This window comes from Anastrepha ludens, chromosome 6 (genome assembly GCF_028408465.1).
Source record: "Anastrepha ludens isolate Willacy chromosome 6, idAnaLude1.1, whole genome shotgun sequence".
Classification (NCBI taxonomy): Eukaryota; Metazoa; Arthropoda; class Insecta; order Diptera; family Tephritidae; genus Anastrepha; species Anastrepha ludens.
This window is the reverse complement of record NC_071502.1, coordinates 26583683-26597019: the sequence shown is the minus strand read 5'-3', so window position 1 is coordinate 26597019 and position 13337 is coordinate 26583683. Positions and strand designations below refer to the sequence as shown.

Genomic DNA, 13337 nt, shown 5'->3' with positions numbered 1-13337 from the left:
AAGGACCCTCCATTTGTGGAACAACATCAAGATGCACGCCACAAATAGGAGGAGAAGGTCTGCCAAACACCCAGAAAGAGTGTACGCGCCATTTATATTTATAAACGGATGCTGCAACCGAACTTTATTTAGATTTGCGCTATCGATGCTTGCAAATAAAACCTCGTTGGTCACATTTAATTCCAAAACCTACTCCATTGCTTACAACATTGGCCTCAGCGTCATTGAGGCATAAGTGAGGCCCAGTAATGCCACCAAAAATAGTAAAAGTTTTCGCTATCGTCGAAGGTTAATTCTATTTGAAACGTAAGCGAGATGGTAAACTTAAACATTCTATTGTTGGCGAGGGGCTAGCTTTTTTCTCAGAGAGAGAGGCAGACCAGATTCCCGACTTTGCTTTTTTTTACTACGAAATTAGGTCTTATATGTGCACAATTAATCATCCAATTTTTTTTTGAATAACTTTTTTATCCAGAAAAAAAAAACTTTTGAACGTAGGAAATCTTAATTTTAACCTTTATGCGACCACTGAAATGGTTGAAAAGCCAGTCTGGCGCTCCTTAAGTAGCCTGTTTTTATTCGGCAGCTGTCTACTCCACAAGTGTCAAATAGGATTGGTGGATGACACCATTTGAAAAAATTATAGATCCTCCGATAGGGTTATTAATTTTGTGCCACCTTATGTACTATCTATGCAGAAATTAAATGAATAACGTCTGTATATTAATAAATAAACAAAATTTAGATCCCTGTTTAATGAGCTGGGAGTTGAGCAGAGAGAGAAAGTATGAGTTAAATTCCCGGAAATCCCGTTGCAAATAAATTAACAACAAAAGGTTCTCTGTGATGCGAAACGAGAAACCACAGCCAATAGAAAGTATCAACAACTGCATTTATTTACCAATGGGACCGTAGGTGACTTATGGCGTCAGACTACAGAACAACCAAACATCAACAAAAATAAAAACATAGCATTAATACTTCATATTACGAATTGACTTTAGCAAAATTTCATAAAAAAAAATTAAAAATTGGAAAAGTTATCGCTGTTTGGGTGGAGCCCGTTTCTCCAGAAGTCCCTTGCGGTGATCATCAAAAGTCCTTGGCTTCATCTAAAATCAATCGCACAAGAGAAATTAGTTTTATTAATAGATAATCTTGTGCCTGATCGAAGTTTTTTTTCAAAATTAACAATATGGCGGTTTCAGGATTTATTTTTCGATTTTTGAGAAAAAAACCGACGACTAATTGTTAAAAAAAAATCGAAATTTTTGAAAAAAAAACCTTCGATCACGCACGAGTTTTTTTATGTTTTTCAAAAGCAGTATAAATTTTATTGAAATCTACCAAGCAGTTTGTAAGTTACAGTGATCACCAGTTCAGAAAACAAAGTTTTGAGAAAAACGCATTTAATGTTTTGCGAATGCTTCGGAGCGCCCGAGCGCCTTTGTTAATTGTTGAATAACTCGAAAAGTATTTGTTGCATTCACTTCAAATTTTCAAACAATTTTTTTATGATAGAAAAGACTTTAAGAAAATGCTTTGAAATTTTCGTGAAAATTGATGGAATTTTTCTTTGTGCTATATTTTTTCGCAGGCTGTATATTGGCTACAAAACTTTAAGAATTAAAATGTGTGTTGGGTTTACAACGCACCGCACAGCATTTACTCAACAAAGTTGCTCTATTTCCTGTTGCATCAGCATAAGTAATAATTTGAATCGATATGAGTAATATTGAACCATGCACATTTGTAAGTTGGAACTTTCTAAATCAGTATCCGATTTAAATCGAAAGATTGAGCACAGCATTTAAGTTATAATTTTGTTTATCGTAAAAAGGGACTCAAGCAACGCCTTACGCATTCGCACAAGATTTGTTATTAAGCCGCGAACTCTTAGTTTTGAAATTTGTTTATGTAGTGGGGTGGTTTGGTTACTTGAACAAAAAGTATTTGAACAAAATAAATATTCTATTCATAAGCCTTTGAGCGATGTATTTTGAAGTCCTCAATACGATTTCTTGGTGGCCTGCATTCTTCGCGGCAGTTAATATTTTCTTCTTTTACTATTTCACTCAAGTCGTACAGGTGAGAATGTTGCCGATTGAAACATAAATGCAGGAACTCATAAATCTGCAATATACTCGTCTGCTATGTATTCCAGCGCCCGCGTCTGATTAGCGCCGATGGACCACTAAAAGAGTTTCTGCGTTATAATGTTCACACAATTAGTGAAAAGTATTGGCCAACGTTTTGGTGCTTGGGTGGGGGCGCTCAAATGTTGATTGCGAACGCGATTCGACAATTAGTTTTACCCAAAATCAACTATAGACGGTGAGATCATAAAACTATATCGCCGAATAAATTTAAAAGAAAAATAAAAAAAAATTAAATTCTTAGGGAAATACTAAAATTAAAAGATGGCGGTGAACTTGCCTTGCACTGGTTGGAGGCAGGATGCAGTGAAAATGCACCCTGCATTATACTCATACCCGGCCTTATTGGAGGACCTCAAACTGACTATGTAAGGAGTTTAGCAACAATCGCTAATAAGGCTGGATTACGGGTCGTCTTGTTCAATTACCGTGGCTTGGGCGGTGTAACATTGAAAACACCGCGATTTTACACACTAAATTGCTATGAGGATCTAGCGGAGGCGATTCGTCATGTGCATGAGAAGTTGCCAAAAGATTGTAAACTTGGTTGCGTAGCCCTTTCTCTGGGCACTTTCATGTTGGGTATGTAAGAAGAGTAAGTTGTTAGGTCAAGCCATAAGTTCTGGCCATTTTCCACCAGAAGTTGTTTAGTGAGCCACAATGTACTCTCGCATATAAAGCATTGCATCTGGTCATATTATAAGGCGATTCAAATACGTCATTATACTTCAGAAAAATTTCTTCGAAAGTGTTTTGTGGGTTACAACATTTCTAATGGAGGTAAATATTATACAAGGTGAAGTCCAAAATAAACAAGACTGTCGTCATAAAAATGTTTTTGAAGCCGCCATCTTTTTAATGAGTCAGTGCGTTTGAAGTTACACCCATAGCTGACTTCCAGTGAAAGCTTAGTAACATTCGGTTCAGTGGAAGCGAAGAATTTGCGTCTAAAGTGTCAGTATATTTGTGTCATCGGTACAAAATTGAGTTTCGAACAAAGAGCTAATATCAAATTTGGTTTTAAAACCGGTTAACACTTTTACCGAAACATTTGAATTGATGAAAAATGTTTACACGTCTCAGAGATGGTTATGAGGACATGACAATGAACATACGAGCCCCCCAAAATCAGTAATCACCAAAAACTCCATCGAAATTGTTCGTAAATTTATCAAAAATGAAAAAATCATCGTTGAAATTCATAGAATCGAAGTTGAATAGCTCGATTCATCGCATGATGATGATTTGGAAAGAAAAGAGAAGAAATTCCTTTACAACATTGTAACTGGGGATGAAACGTGGTGTCAAAGTGCCGAATGGAAGGCCCCAGACGAGCCACCACACAAAAATCGCGTTTGGAGAAGTCAACAATCAGTCAATTGTTTTGATGATTCCAAGGGAATTGTCTACAAGAAGTTCGTGCCAACGGGTCAAACCGTCAATGCAATTTTCTATATTGGGGTTTTGAAGCGTTTGTATCATCGCATTCGTCGAATTCGCCCTGAATACCGCGAAGAAGGAAGCTCGCACTTATTGCACAATAATGCATCGATCAACTTTTGTGACTAATTGTTAGATTAGAAATGGCATTTTAACCACCAATCACTCACCGTATTCACCTGATAAGACTCCCTGTTACTTCTACTTATTCGGAAAGTTGCATTTGGCCATGAAAGAAAAACGTCTTGCGTTCGTAGAGGCCATCATTCCGGTCAACGACCTGAAACAGTGTATCGAGGCCAGAGGGGACTAATTTGGAAAAATAAACTCGAAGTTATTAGAACAAAGCTCCTGTCGTTTCTATTTAAGTTCAGTCTTGTTTGTTTTGGACTTCACCTTGTATTAGAAAATTCTTCAAATGGTGCGTGACTACCATTCGGGAGTACGTGGGTTCCAATGTCCGTGCATGAAACAGTAAAATGAGAGAAAAGTATTTTCTATTAGCGGTCGCCCCTCGGCAATGGCAAGCCTTCGAGTGTACTATATTTCTGCCACGAAAAAGCTCCTCATAAAAAACTATTTGCCGTTCGGCGTCGGCAAATAGCCTGCTAAAAAAATGTTTACTGTGAATATGATTGTTCCAATGAATCCATTTTGATAATATGGATGCCAAAGCTGATGTACGCTCTGTCGGGTATGTCGACAAAATCACAGAATTCGTGGTGTTCCATTATCTAGGAACTGAAGATTGGCCAAAAATCGTTGGTTAGAAGGTTATATCCTTAAATCGATAAAAAATTAAATTTTAGTAAGCTACCCGGAAACTCATGTCGTTAGCTATAATATAAATACGTTAAATTCTCGACCAAAGTCGAAAAAGTATCGGGACTTGTCAGACAAAAGCACCTTGAGTTTGGAGGAAAGATTATTTCGCATCCGCCACATAATCCAATCCTGACATACCGTGTTCATCAAGCATATTGACTACTTTCTCAGCCCTTTGGGGACGGAGCCGCTCGATGGGTGAGTGTCGTTGAGGACGAGAAGTATTGGAGTACGCAGTAAAGGAAATAAATACGTTGAACTTTATAAAAACTAAGGTTTTATTTAACACAAGAAAATTTGTTCATAAAATCAAAAAATAATTATAAACAAACTGCTATCACTGCTAATGTTGAAATGCCTGAGTGGATACCTTATTGCACGGATTTCACTTCCACTTGACGAAGTAATGCCGCCATCTTCCGTCTTATCAGATTCAAAGTAATATTCGTCAGAACTGTCACTATCTAACGTATCATCTCTAGATCGCCAGCCATCCTGCGTAGGATAAAATATAAAATATTGTATATAAAAAGCAGGTTCCTTTGGCAGTGACTCAATCGAAAAACCGAAATTCGTTCTGACTCTACCGTCGTCTCACTTCGTAAGTTTACATTATAAGGAAGATAAGACTTCATCGCTAATGGACAGACGTCGCGAGTCATGCAGCTACGAACTAATTTGGGCGGCTATAGTGGTGGCCGCCGTAGCCGAATGGGTTGGGGCGCGACTACCATTCGGAATTCACAGAGAGAACGTCGGTTCGAATCTCGGTGAAAACACCAAAATTAAGAAAAACATTTTTCTAAGAGCGGTCGCTCTCGGCAGGCAATGGCAAACCTCCGAGTGTATTTCTGCCATGGAAAAGCTCCTCATAAAAAATATCAGCCGTTCGGAGTCGGCTTGAAACTGTAGGTCCCTCCATTTGTGGAACAACATCAAGACGCACGCTACAAATACTCGGAGGAGCTCGGCCAAACACACAAAAAAGGTGTACGCGCCAATTATATATATATATATATAGTGCTGGTTTTAAGAGAGTCTGGCGACAATGAGCAGGCGCGAGGACATCTTCTAACCCGAAATTGTGAAGCTGCCTTCAGAACAGACAAACTTAATCGAGTAAAACGGCACATGCGAGTATTTGATCTAAATCGCATAATCCTAACTATGTTGATTTCATCGTCGCAATAAAGCGAGCAAATGTTCAGCACTTTTTACTGAATTTTAATAATCCTACGAAATAACAAAGTTCGGCAGAAGGCAAATATTTTATATCAGCGTGGCGTTGTCAAGTCTGTTGAAGTACACAAATATTAATTACAAATTCATTTTTTTCACTGAGGTACAAAGTGCATGCTCGAAGAAAAAGCCTAGTGCCGCCAACAAAAAAAAACGACCAAAAATCAACGGTACTAGGTTAGTCAATAAGTTTTGCGGCTCGATAAGAAAAACACAATTTTATGGTTTGAAATATTTGGTAAAATCTCGCTGAACATCAATAAACTTATTCTAATGAGATTCCAATTTATGAATTCCAGCCCTGAAGTGAGAATCTGGCAGGGCTGCAAAATACGCTTCCACAGCTGTTATGACCTCATTAGTTGATGAAAAATGCTTTCTACGCATGAATTTTTGTAGGCCTGAAAACAGATGAGAGTTGCTGGGGACCAAATATGGTGAATACGGTGGATGCTCCAACGATTCGAACTTTAATTCATGCACGCTTATGCCTTGAAATTATATTTTACTGTGTTCGTTCGCTCCAGGTTGGAATACGACGCCTTTACATAAATTTTTAATTAACAGGATCGAACGTGTACAAAAGGTGTCTCTGAAATTTACTATATACTAACATCAGTAAAATTTTCTGATCCTATCCCATCTTACGCATACGTTTGCTTTTGATCAACCCGTAGACCTTGGAAAGTAGAAAAACGATTCTGTCTCTCTCGTTTGTTTTCCATGTTATTAAAGGCGACATTGATTGCCAATTTGTGCTTCAAAGTATTAGTTTTCTTACACTTCCCAGAATTCTTCGTAATGCTCTTCCTTTCTACTTAAATAAGTTCAATAAAAAATATGCTCGCAATGCTCCTATTGAACGTGCGCTTCGTGATTTTAATGAGATCTCGAACTGTAACGTGTTAGATTCGGCATTTTCATGAAAAATAATTTTTTTCTTTTGCAAACTGGGTCTTTTTCACGAATTTTTTCCTTCAGCTGGTCTGAAAGGTTACAAATAATATTCAGAATTTTTTGTTTTACCAGTTTGCAAGTAATCCACAAACGAAATTTCTTTCGCATCCCATAAACTTGATGCTAACACCTTCTTGGCCGATTGCGGATTTCTGGATACGAACTCGTTTCGGAGCCGAAGAACCAGATTCACACTACTCTTTAGCCTCTTGTTCCGATTTAGTATCACGGTGATAGCTCCTTGTCTCATCCATAGTGATGAATCGACACACAAAATCCACTTTATCCCTCCGAAAACGCTTTAAATGTTGCTGAGAAAGTTGCATGCGAATGTGTTTTTGTGCCATTGTTAGCGAATGCAATCCCCATTGTGCATACAGTTTTCTGAAACCCAGTACTTCAGCCAAATATTGCTTAGGGCTTGAGAATCCTGGGGCTTCTACTAAATCTCTTTCAGTCACTCGACGATTTTCCAAAATATATTCTGTATTTTTTCTACGACTTCTGGTGTTGTTGCTGTTTTTGGACGTCCTTGACGTGGATCGTCTTCAAGGGTTGTACAGGGTTTGATTGAAAAGTAATGAGCCTTCCCGGGCGGAGCGTCCTCCAAGCGATCAGCCGAATCGGCTGGTGGGGGAAAATGATCGTTGGACCTTCCCCTTCCACTAGGAACCGGTCCCAGTTCGCTGGCAACAGCGGTGCAGTCAACATCGCTCCGCGCGTGAAAGCTGTTTTAAAAGTGTATAAGGATTTTGCAGTGGCGAAAATGCAGCGATCGTTGGAGCAACGTTACTCGATCAATTTTTGCGTAAAGCTAAACAAAACGAGTACCGAAACCATTGGGCTACTCAAGGAGGCTTACGGGGACCAATCCCTGTCCAGTGCCCAGGTAAAACGGTGGCACAAGTCGTTCAAGCCCGGCTTCGGCCCGACCTCGTCAACAATTGGACCCTTCATCACGACAATGCGGTGGCGCACACCGCCTTCCTCTGCACTTCTGCATTGGCCAAGATGGGGGTTCCGGTGCTTCCCCACCCTCCCTACAGCCCAGGCCTGTCCCCTCCGGACTTCTTCTTGTTCCCGCGTCTGAAAAGTAAGCAGAAGGGAAGCGTTTCGACTCCATCGAGGCGATCCAAAAAACTGTGACAGCCGAATTGAACGCGATTCCGGCGGATGAGTTTAACAAATGTTTTCTGCAGTGGAAGGTCCGCTACCAGCGGTGTGTTGACGCTCAAGGGTCCCAAAGTATTGGGAAACTAGAAAACAAATAATGAATTCACCTTGTTTCATTCTGAGCTGACAGCCACATGAACACGGCGAAAGAAAAACAAAAAACAAATCTGCCACCTTTAATAGATTCGCCTTGGTACCAACATAACAAAACAAAAAAATGAGGCTAGTAGCAACGCCCTCTCTTATCGAACCGCAAAACTTATTGAATAACCTAGCATTTTGTACTACACTTGAAGCTTGCACTTTGTTATACTAAAATTCAGTGAGCTTTAAAAAAACTGCGCACCCAGAAAAATTCTGGGAATTCTGGTTAAAAATTTAAAGTTTTTATAAAATTTTAAAAACTTTTGTACAAAGTTTGAAACTTTGTACGATCTTTGTTGTAGCATGCACTAATATTTGTAAAAAATAGTGTTGTGTTTATAATTTTGCAACGGGGTGTTTGCGAGAAGAAATCGTTGGGGTACGAATTAATAGTGGTTGAGGAAAAAGAAATTCATTAGACTTACATAAACCGCATGCTAAACGCCTCATTGGTAGCTACCAGGCTGGTTTTCAAGAGGGAAGATCAACGATTCGCCAAATTTTCGTACTAAGACAGATTTTAGAAAATAGTCGCGAATACGACATGGCGACGTATCAGCTTTTCATAGACTTCAAAGCAGCTTACGACAGCATAATTAGGAGCCAGCTCTTCTTAGCGATAGCAGAATTCGGTATTCGCGATAAGTTAATACGTTTAACACGCTCGACCAAGCAGAATGTAAGGAACGTAGTAAGAGTTCAGAACAATGCGTCGCGAGAGTTCGCCACCTTTCGGACTCCTCTTTAATATTTCCCTTGAAAAGGTTATCATCAGGGACTCTGCCGTAAACACAAAGGGAACTATTTTGTTTAAATCGGTTCAATTGCTGGCTTACGCGGACGACATATGTAGACATAATCGCCTCCTCGCTGCCGAGTTGAAAAGAAGACTTCGCAAATATTAAGAGAGCAGCAAAATGTATGAGTTTAGAAATAAACGAAGCCAAAACTAAGGCGCTAGTTTCAACTACATCGGACTCTGTCAGACACAATGTGGGCCAAATACTAAAAATCGGTGACTATGGCTTCGAATTAGTGAAGGAATTTAAATACCTTGGAGTAATCATTAATCATGACAACAAAATTTCTGCAGAAATCGGCCACAGAATCCTTATGGCTAACCGCTGCTATTTTTCGCTGTGTCAACATCTAAAGAGTCGCCTCCTATGTAGACAGAAAAACAAAGATTTCACTGTATCGCTCAATTATAATTTCCATTTAGCTATATGGTAGTGAAATGTGGACACTCAAGCGCACCCATCTGTGATAACCACAATCATGGTCAACAGATTGAGATGGGCAGGTCACATATTGCGGATTAACACGGATTACCCACCTCAACAAATACTCTTCGGTAAATGCCACAGACAGCGAAGAAACGGCCGCCCGCCGCTTAGATGGATTGACGGTGTAGAAAAAGGGCTTCTTGGGATTTCGGGCACAGGCACGAAACCGAGACAATTGGCGGCATATAATACAGCGGGCGAAGACCCGACCAGGGCTGTCTAGCCAATAATGATGATGACGAATATCCATGAGTGAAAAATATCTAAAATCAACAGAAATATTTCTCGACAAAATTTATTATTTAAGTTTCGAAAATCTTTGCCTTATTGAAATTTAATTATTATCTTTAGGTGCATATTTGGCGCAAGAGGAAGAAGCCAGTAAATACCTCACTGCTGCTATGATGATTTCACCGCCTTGCGATATAAAATTTGGTGGGTGTATACATTTCTAATTGTTTGGTGTTAATTTAAATAAGAACAAAAATAGCTCGAAGAGGAAAAATGTTGAATACGAAAGTGATTGCTATGCGCGTTCCAAAGTAAACAGAACTCTATGAAAATATTATTTTCAGTAATAAGTTCGGTTGTCATGAAAAAATCCATCTTGAGGTTAACGGGGCTGGAATTTAGAATAATGTCTATTGGGCAATTTTTGGTAAACTATAATGTCTTTATTAATGAAACTTGGTGGAGATGTTAGTGAGGTGTTAAGGAACACTCTTTATAACTCCAAATTATTCGGGAATTAATAATTTCGTAATTATTTGCCTTGAAAATGCCCTCGGGAACTTCACTATAATTTGCCACATTATACTATATATTTTTTTACACTTCACTAAAATCCACCAAATATACACTCACACGCGTGTTTTTACTTATTTTTATCCTTATATTCGAATTATTTTGATTAAAATTAAATGCAAATGCATTTGAACATACAATCACTTTACAATTTTAAACGCGAATAAGAAGAAGATTGGAATGACAACAGTATGGTGTTGCCGGATGCCTGCAAATGAAAACAAAAATATGAACAAAAATTAAGTATTTGAGTTTAGTGTTAATGATGGGGATGGGGGTTATTGTGCCTCCTTACTAAATACACGCATATGACGTTTTAATTTTGGGTTCAATGGTTTTAACACGGAAAGGAGTTCTACGCAAAAATACTGTGGATTGCGTAGCCGGAGCTGGGTTGATGAGGGTTATTTTTTTTAAAAGAAGTGAGTTTTTTAATAAAGACAATTAATAGACAACTACGACCACCCTATTTGTTTTGCAGACATGATAATCGAATTTTTGCGGAGAAAATCTGTTTATAAAAGGCATGAGGACCCGTTTGTAAAACTGATCGAAGCAATACAACACACTTATAAACCGTAATTTTTGGCTTTTGATTAATTTATTATTTTTTGTGATACGCTTAATATCATTGTTTTTAAGTTTCGATGCGTTGTATGTTTTTATTTTCAAAAATATTTCTCAATTTTAAATTACAGCAAAAAATACTGCAGTTTTACAATGAACCTTCCACTGAACATCCCTGCACACGGACTTGGTTTTTTTTTCAGGTGTATGGCAACACCAACTTTTCGCTAAATTATAGAACTTTAACATTAAATTACTTAAAAACTATAAGCCTCCGGCAGGTGCGGTTTTCAGTTTTAAGATGGGGGTACATCCCTCTATCCCCCCCTTTTAACCTTTTTTTCAAAGCGATAGACATTATACTAAATATTTCCCGTTAACGGACTTGAACTTAATCAAACGCATAAATATCTTTTTCCTCATATTCATCATAGAAGAAATACGTTTTTCCAAAAAATGCATTTGAAATTTTAGCACCCTAGAAAGAGCTTATAACCCTTTTTGGACGTTCTCCGCTTTTATCTACATATTGGGTTCTCCGGAAAGTAATTGCCGATTTTACATATAGACGGCGTTGATAATTGTTTCGAACAGCTTTTTACAGTTATTATCTGTCACTTTTAGCTTGCTTTAGAAAAAAGTGCGCGTACTTTTGTTTATATTTTGTCATTTTTACTTTATTATTATATTTCCATAAAGGAAAAAGCGCAGAGAAGGTTGCTAAAAATTTGCGTGATTTGTATGGTGATAAAGCTTAAAAAAAAGGCAGTGTCGAAATTGATTTATCAAATTGCGTTCTGCAGATTTTTCACTTAAAGATGAGCCACGTTCGGGTCGGCCAAGTGATGCCGCTGAAGGTGTGATCAAGGCTTTAATCGAATTGGATCGTCATGTAACTTTGCGTGAGATTTGGAGAGAAGTTAAATATACCAAAATCAACCATTCAGGACCATATAAAGAGTCTTAGACTGGTAAAAAAGCTTGATATTTGGGTACCACATGAATTGAAAGAAATCTCATTTAACAAACCGAATCAACGCTTGTGATATGCATCTTAAACGCAAAGGAGTTGATCCGTTTTTGAAGCGAATTATCACTGGTGATGAAAAATGGATTGTTTATAATAACGTCACTTGAAAACGATCATGGTCCAAGCATGGTGAAGCGCCACAAACAACTTCAAAGGCTGATATTCACCAAAAGAAGATTATGCTGTCAGTTTAGTGGAACTGGAAGGATTTGGTATAGGTATTTTGAGCTGCTTCAGAGGAATCAAACGATTAATTCGGGCATCTACTGCCAACTATTGGACAAATTGAATGCAGCCATCGACGAGAAGCGATCTATCGTAAGGGTGTCATATTTCATCAAGACAACGCTATACCGCATACATCTTTGGTCACTCGCCAAAAACTGAGAGAGCTTGGCTGGAAACCTTTGATGCATGCACCAAATAGCCCTGACCTTGCACCGTCAGACTACCACTTGTTTCGGTCTTTGCGGAACTCCTTAAATTGTAAAACTTTCGGCAATGACGAGGCTATAAAATCGGACTTGGTTCAGTTTTTTGCAAATAGAGGCAAGAAGTTCTATGAGCGCGGAATAATGAATTTGCCGGAAAGATGGCAAACGGTTATCGAACAAAATGGAAAATATATAATTGATTAAAGTTCATTAGAAGTTTTAATAAAAATGTATTTATTTTCTTTTAAAATATCGGCAATTTTTTTCTAGACAACCCAATACATCGCGTCTCGAGTCATGTCTACTTTGGAAAACATAGTTCGGAATAATTTGCATTTAATTAAATTAATTAATTTACAAAACAAAAATATATATGTATTAAAGTAATTTTTGAATATTTATTTTAGGTGTAATAAATTTGGAAAAGCCTTATTTCAATAAGATCTTCAATCATTCAATGATGCGGGAAGTGTTGAAATTGTTCAAACATTATTCGATTTTAAGGAGATCAAATATCGATGTAGACTTAGTGCTAACGGTAAGTCATAAATTTAAAGTTTTCATTTTTCAAAAAAAAATCTATATGTAAGTGTCAATATATACGCAGAGTAAAACATTAGGTGCCTTTATAAACAACCTATTAGTGAAAAGTTCAGTCTTTGCCAGTTTAGAAGAATGTTACGAAGACGCAAAATTACATAACAAGCTGGGAAATGTCTCTATACCACTTCTGTGCCTTTGTGCCGCCGACGATATATTCCAACCAATCCAAGGTACTTCTTACATTTTGACATTTGCTAATGTTTAAATTATTTTTTATCCTATATTTTGCAGCTTTGCCGCTAGAAATTGTAGAGAAAAGTTCAAATGTAGCAATGGTTCTATCGGAAACCGGCGGCCATATCGGCTTTCTCGAAGGCTGGTGGCCTTTTAGAAGGGAACAATACATGGAAAGACTTTTTGTTGAATACTTTACTAAAGTTCTGTTCGACGAAAATGGTTCATTTCAAAGGCTCAAAGAACAACTAAACAAAACCAATTAACTACCAAACTAATTCTGTTAATTTAATAGGAGGAGATGGTGAAGTTCTTATAAATAACAGGAAATAATGTTCAAATAAATATTGATTTAATATTTGTGTTTTTTTTTTTATATTTTATTTAATTTTTTTTTTAATATTTTATTTATTTTTTTTTTAAATATTTTATTTAATTTTTTTTTAATATTTTATTTAATTTTTTTTTTTTTTGTAATATTTTTATATTTAATTTTTTTTTTATT

The 13337-nt window shown here is 37.4% G+C and overlaps 1 protein-coding gene across 1 annotated transcript; it reads left to right on the top strand.

Annotated features, from left to right (window-relative positions):
- Positions 1-1770: 1770 nt before the first annotated feature.
- LOC128865749 (phospholipase ABHD3-like) lies at positions 1771-13190 on the top strand. Its single transcript, XM_054106066.1, has 7 exons — positions 1771-2088; positions 2165-2334; positions 2401-2738; positions 9572-9655; positions 12463-12593; positions 12663-12828; positions 12890-13190. Exons 1-7 carry the CDS (start codon positions 1993-1995, stop codon positions 13096-13098), a joined length of 1194 nt encoding a protein of 397 aa, XP_053962041.1. The 5' UTR covers positions 1771-1992; the 3' UTR covers positions 13099-13190.
- The last annotated feature ends 147 nt before the right edge of the window (positions 13191-13337 follow it).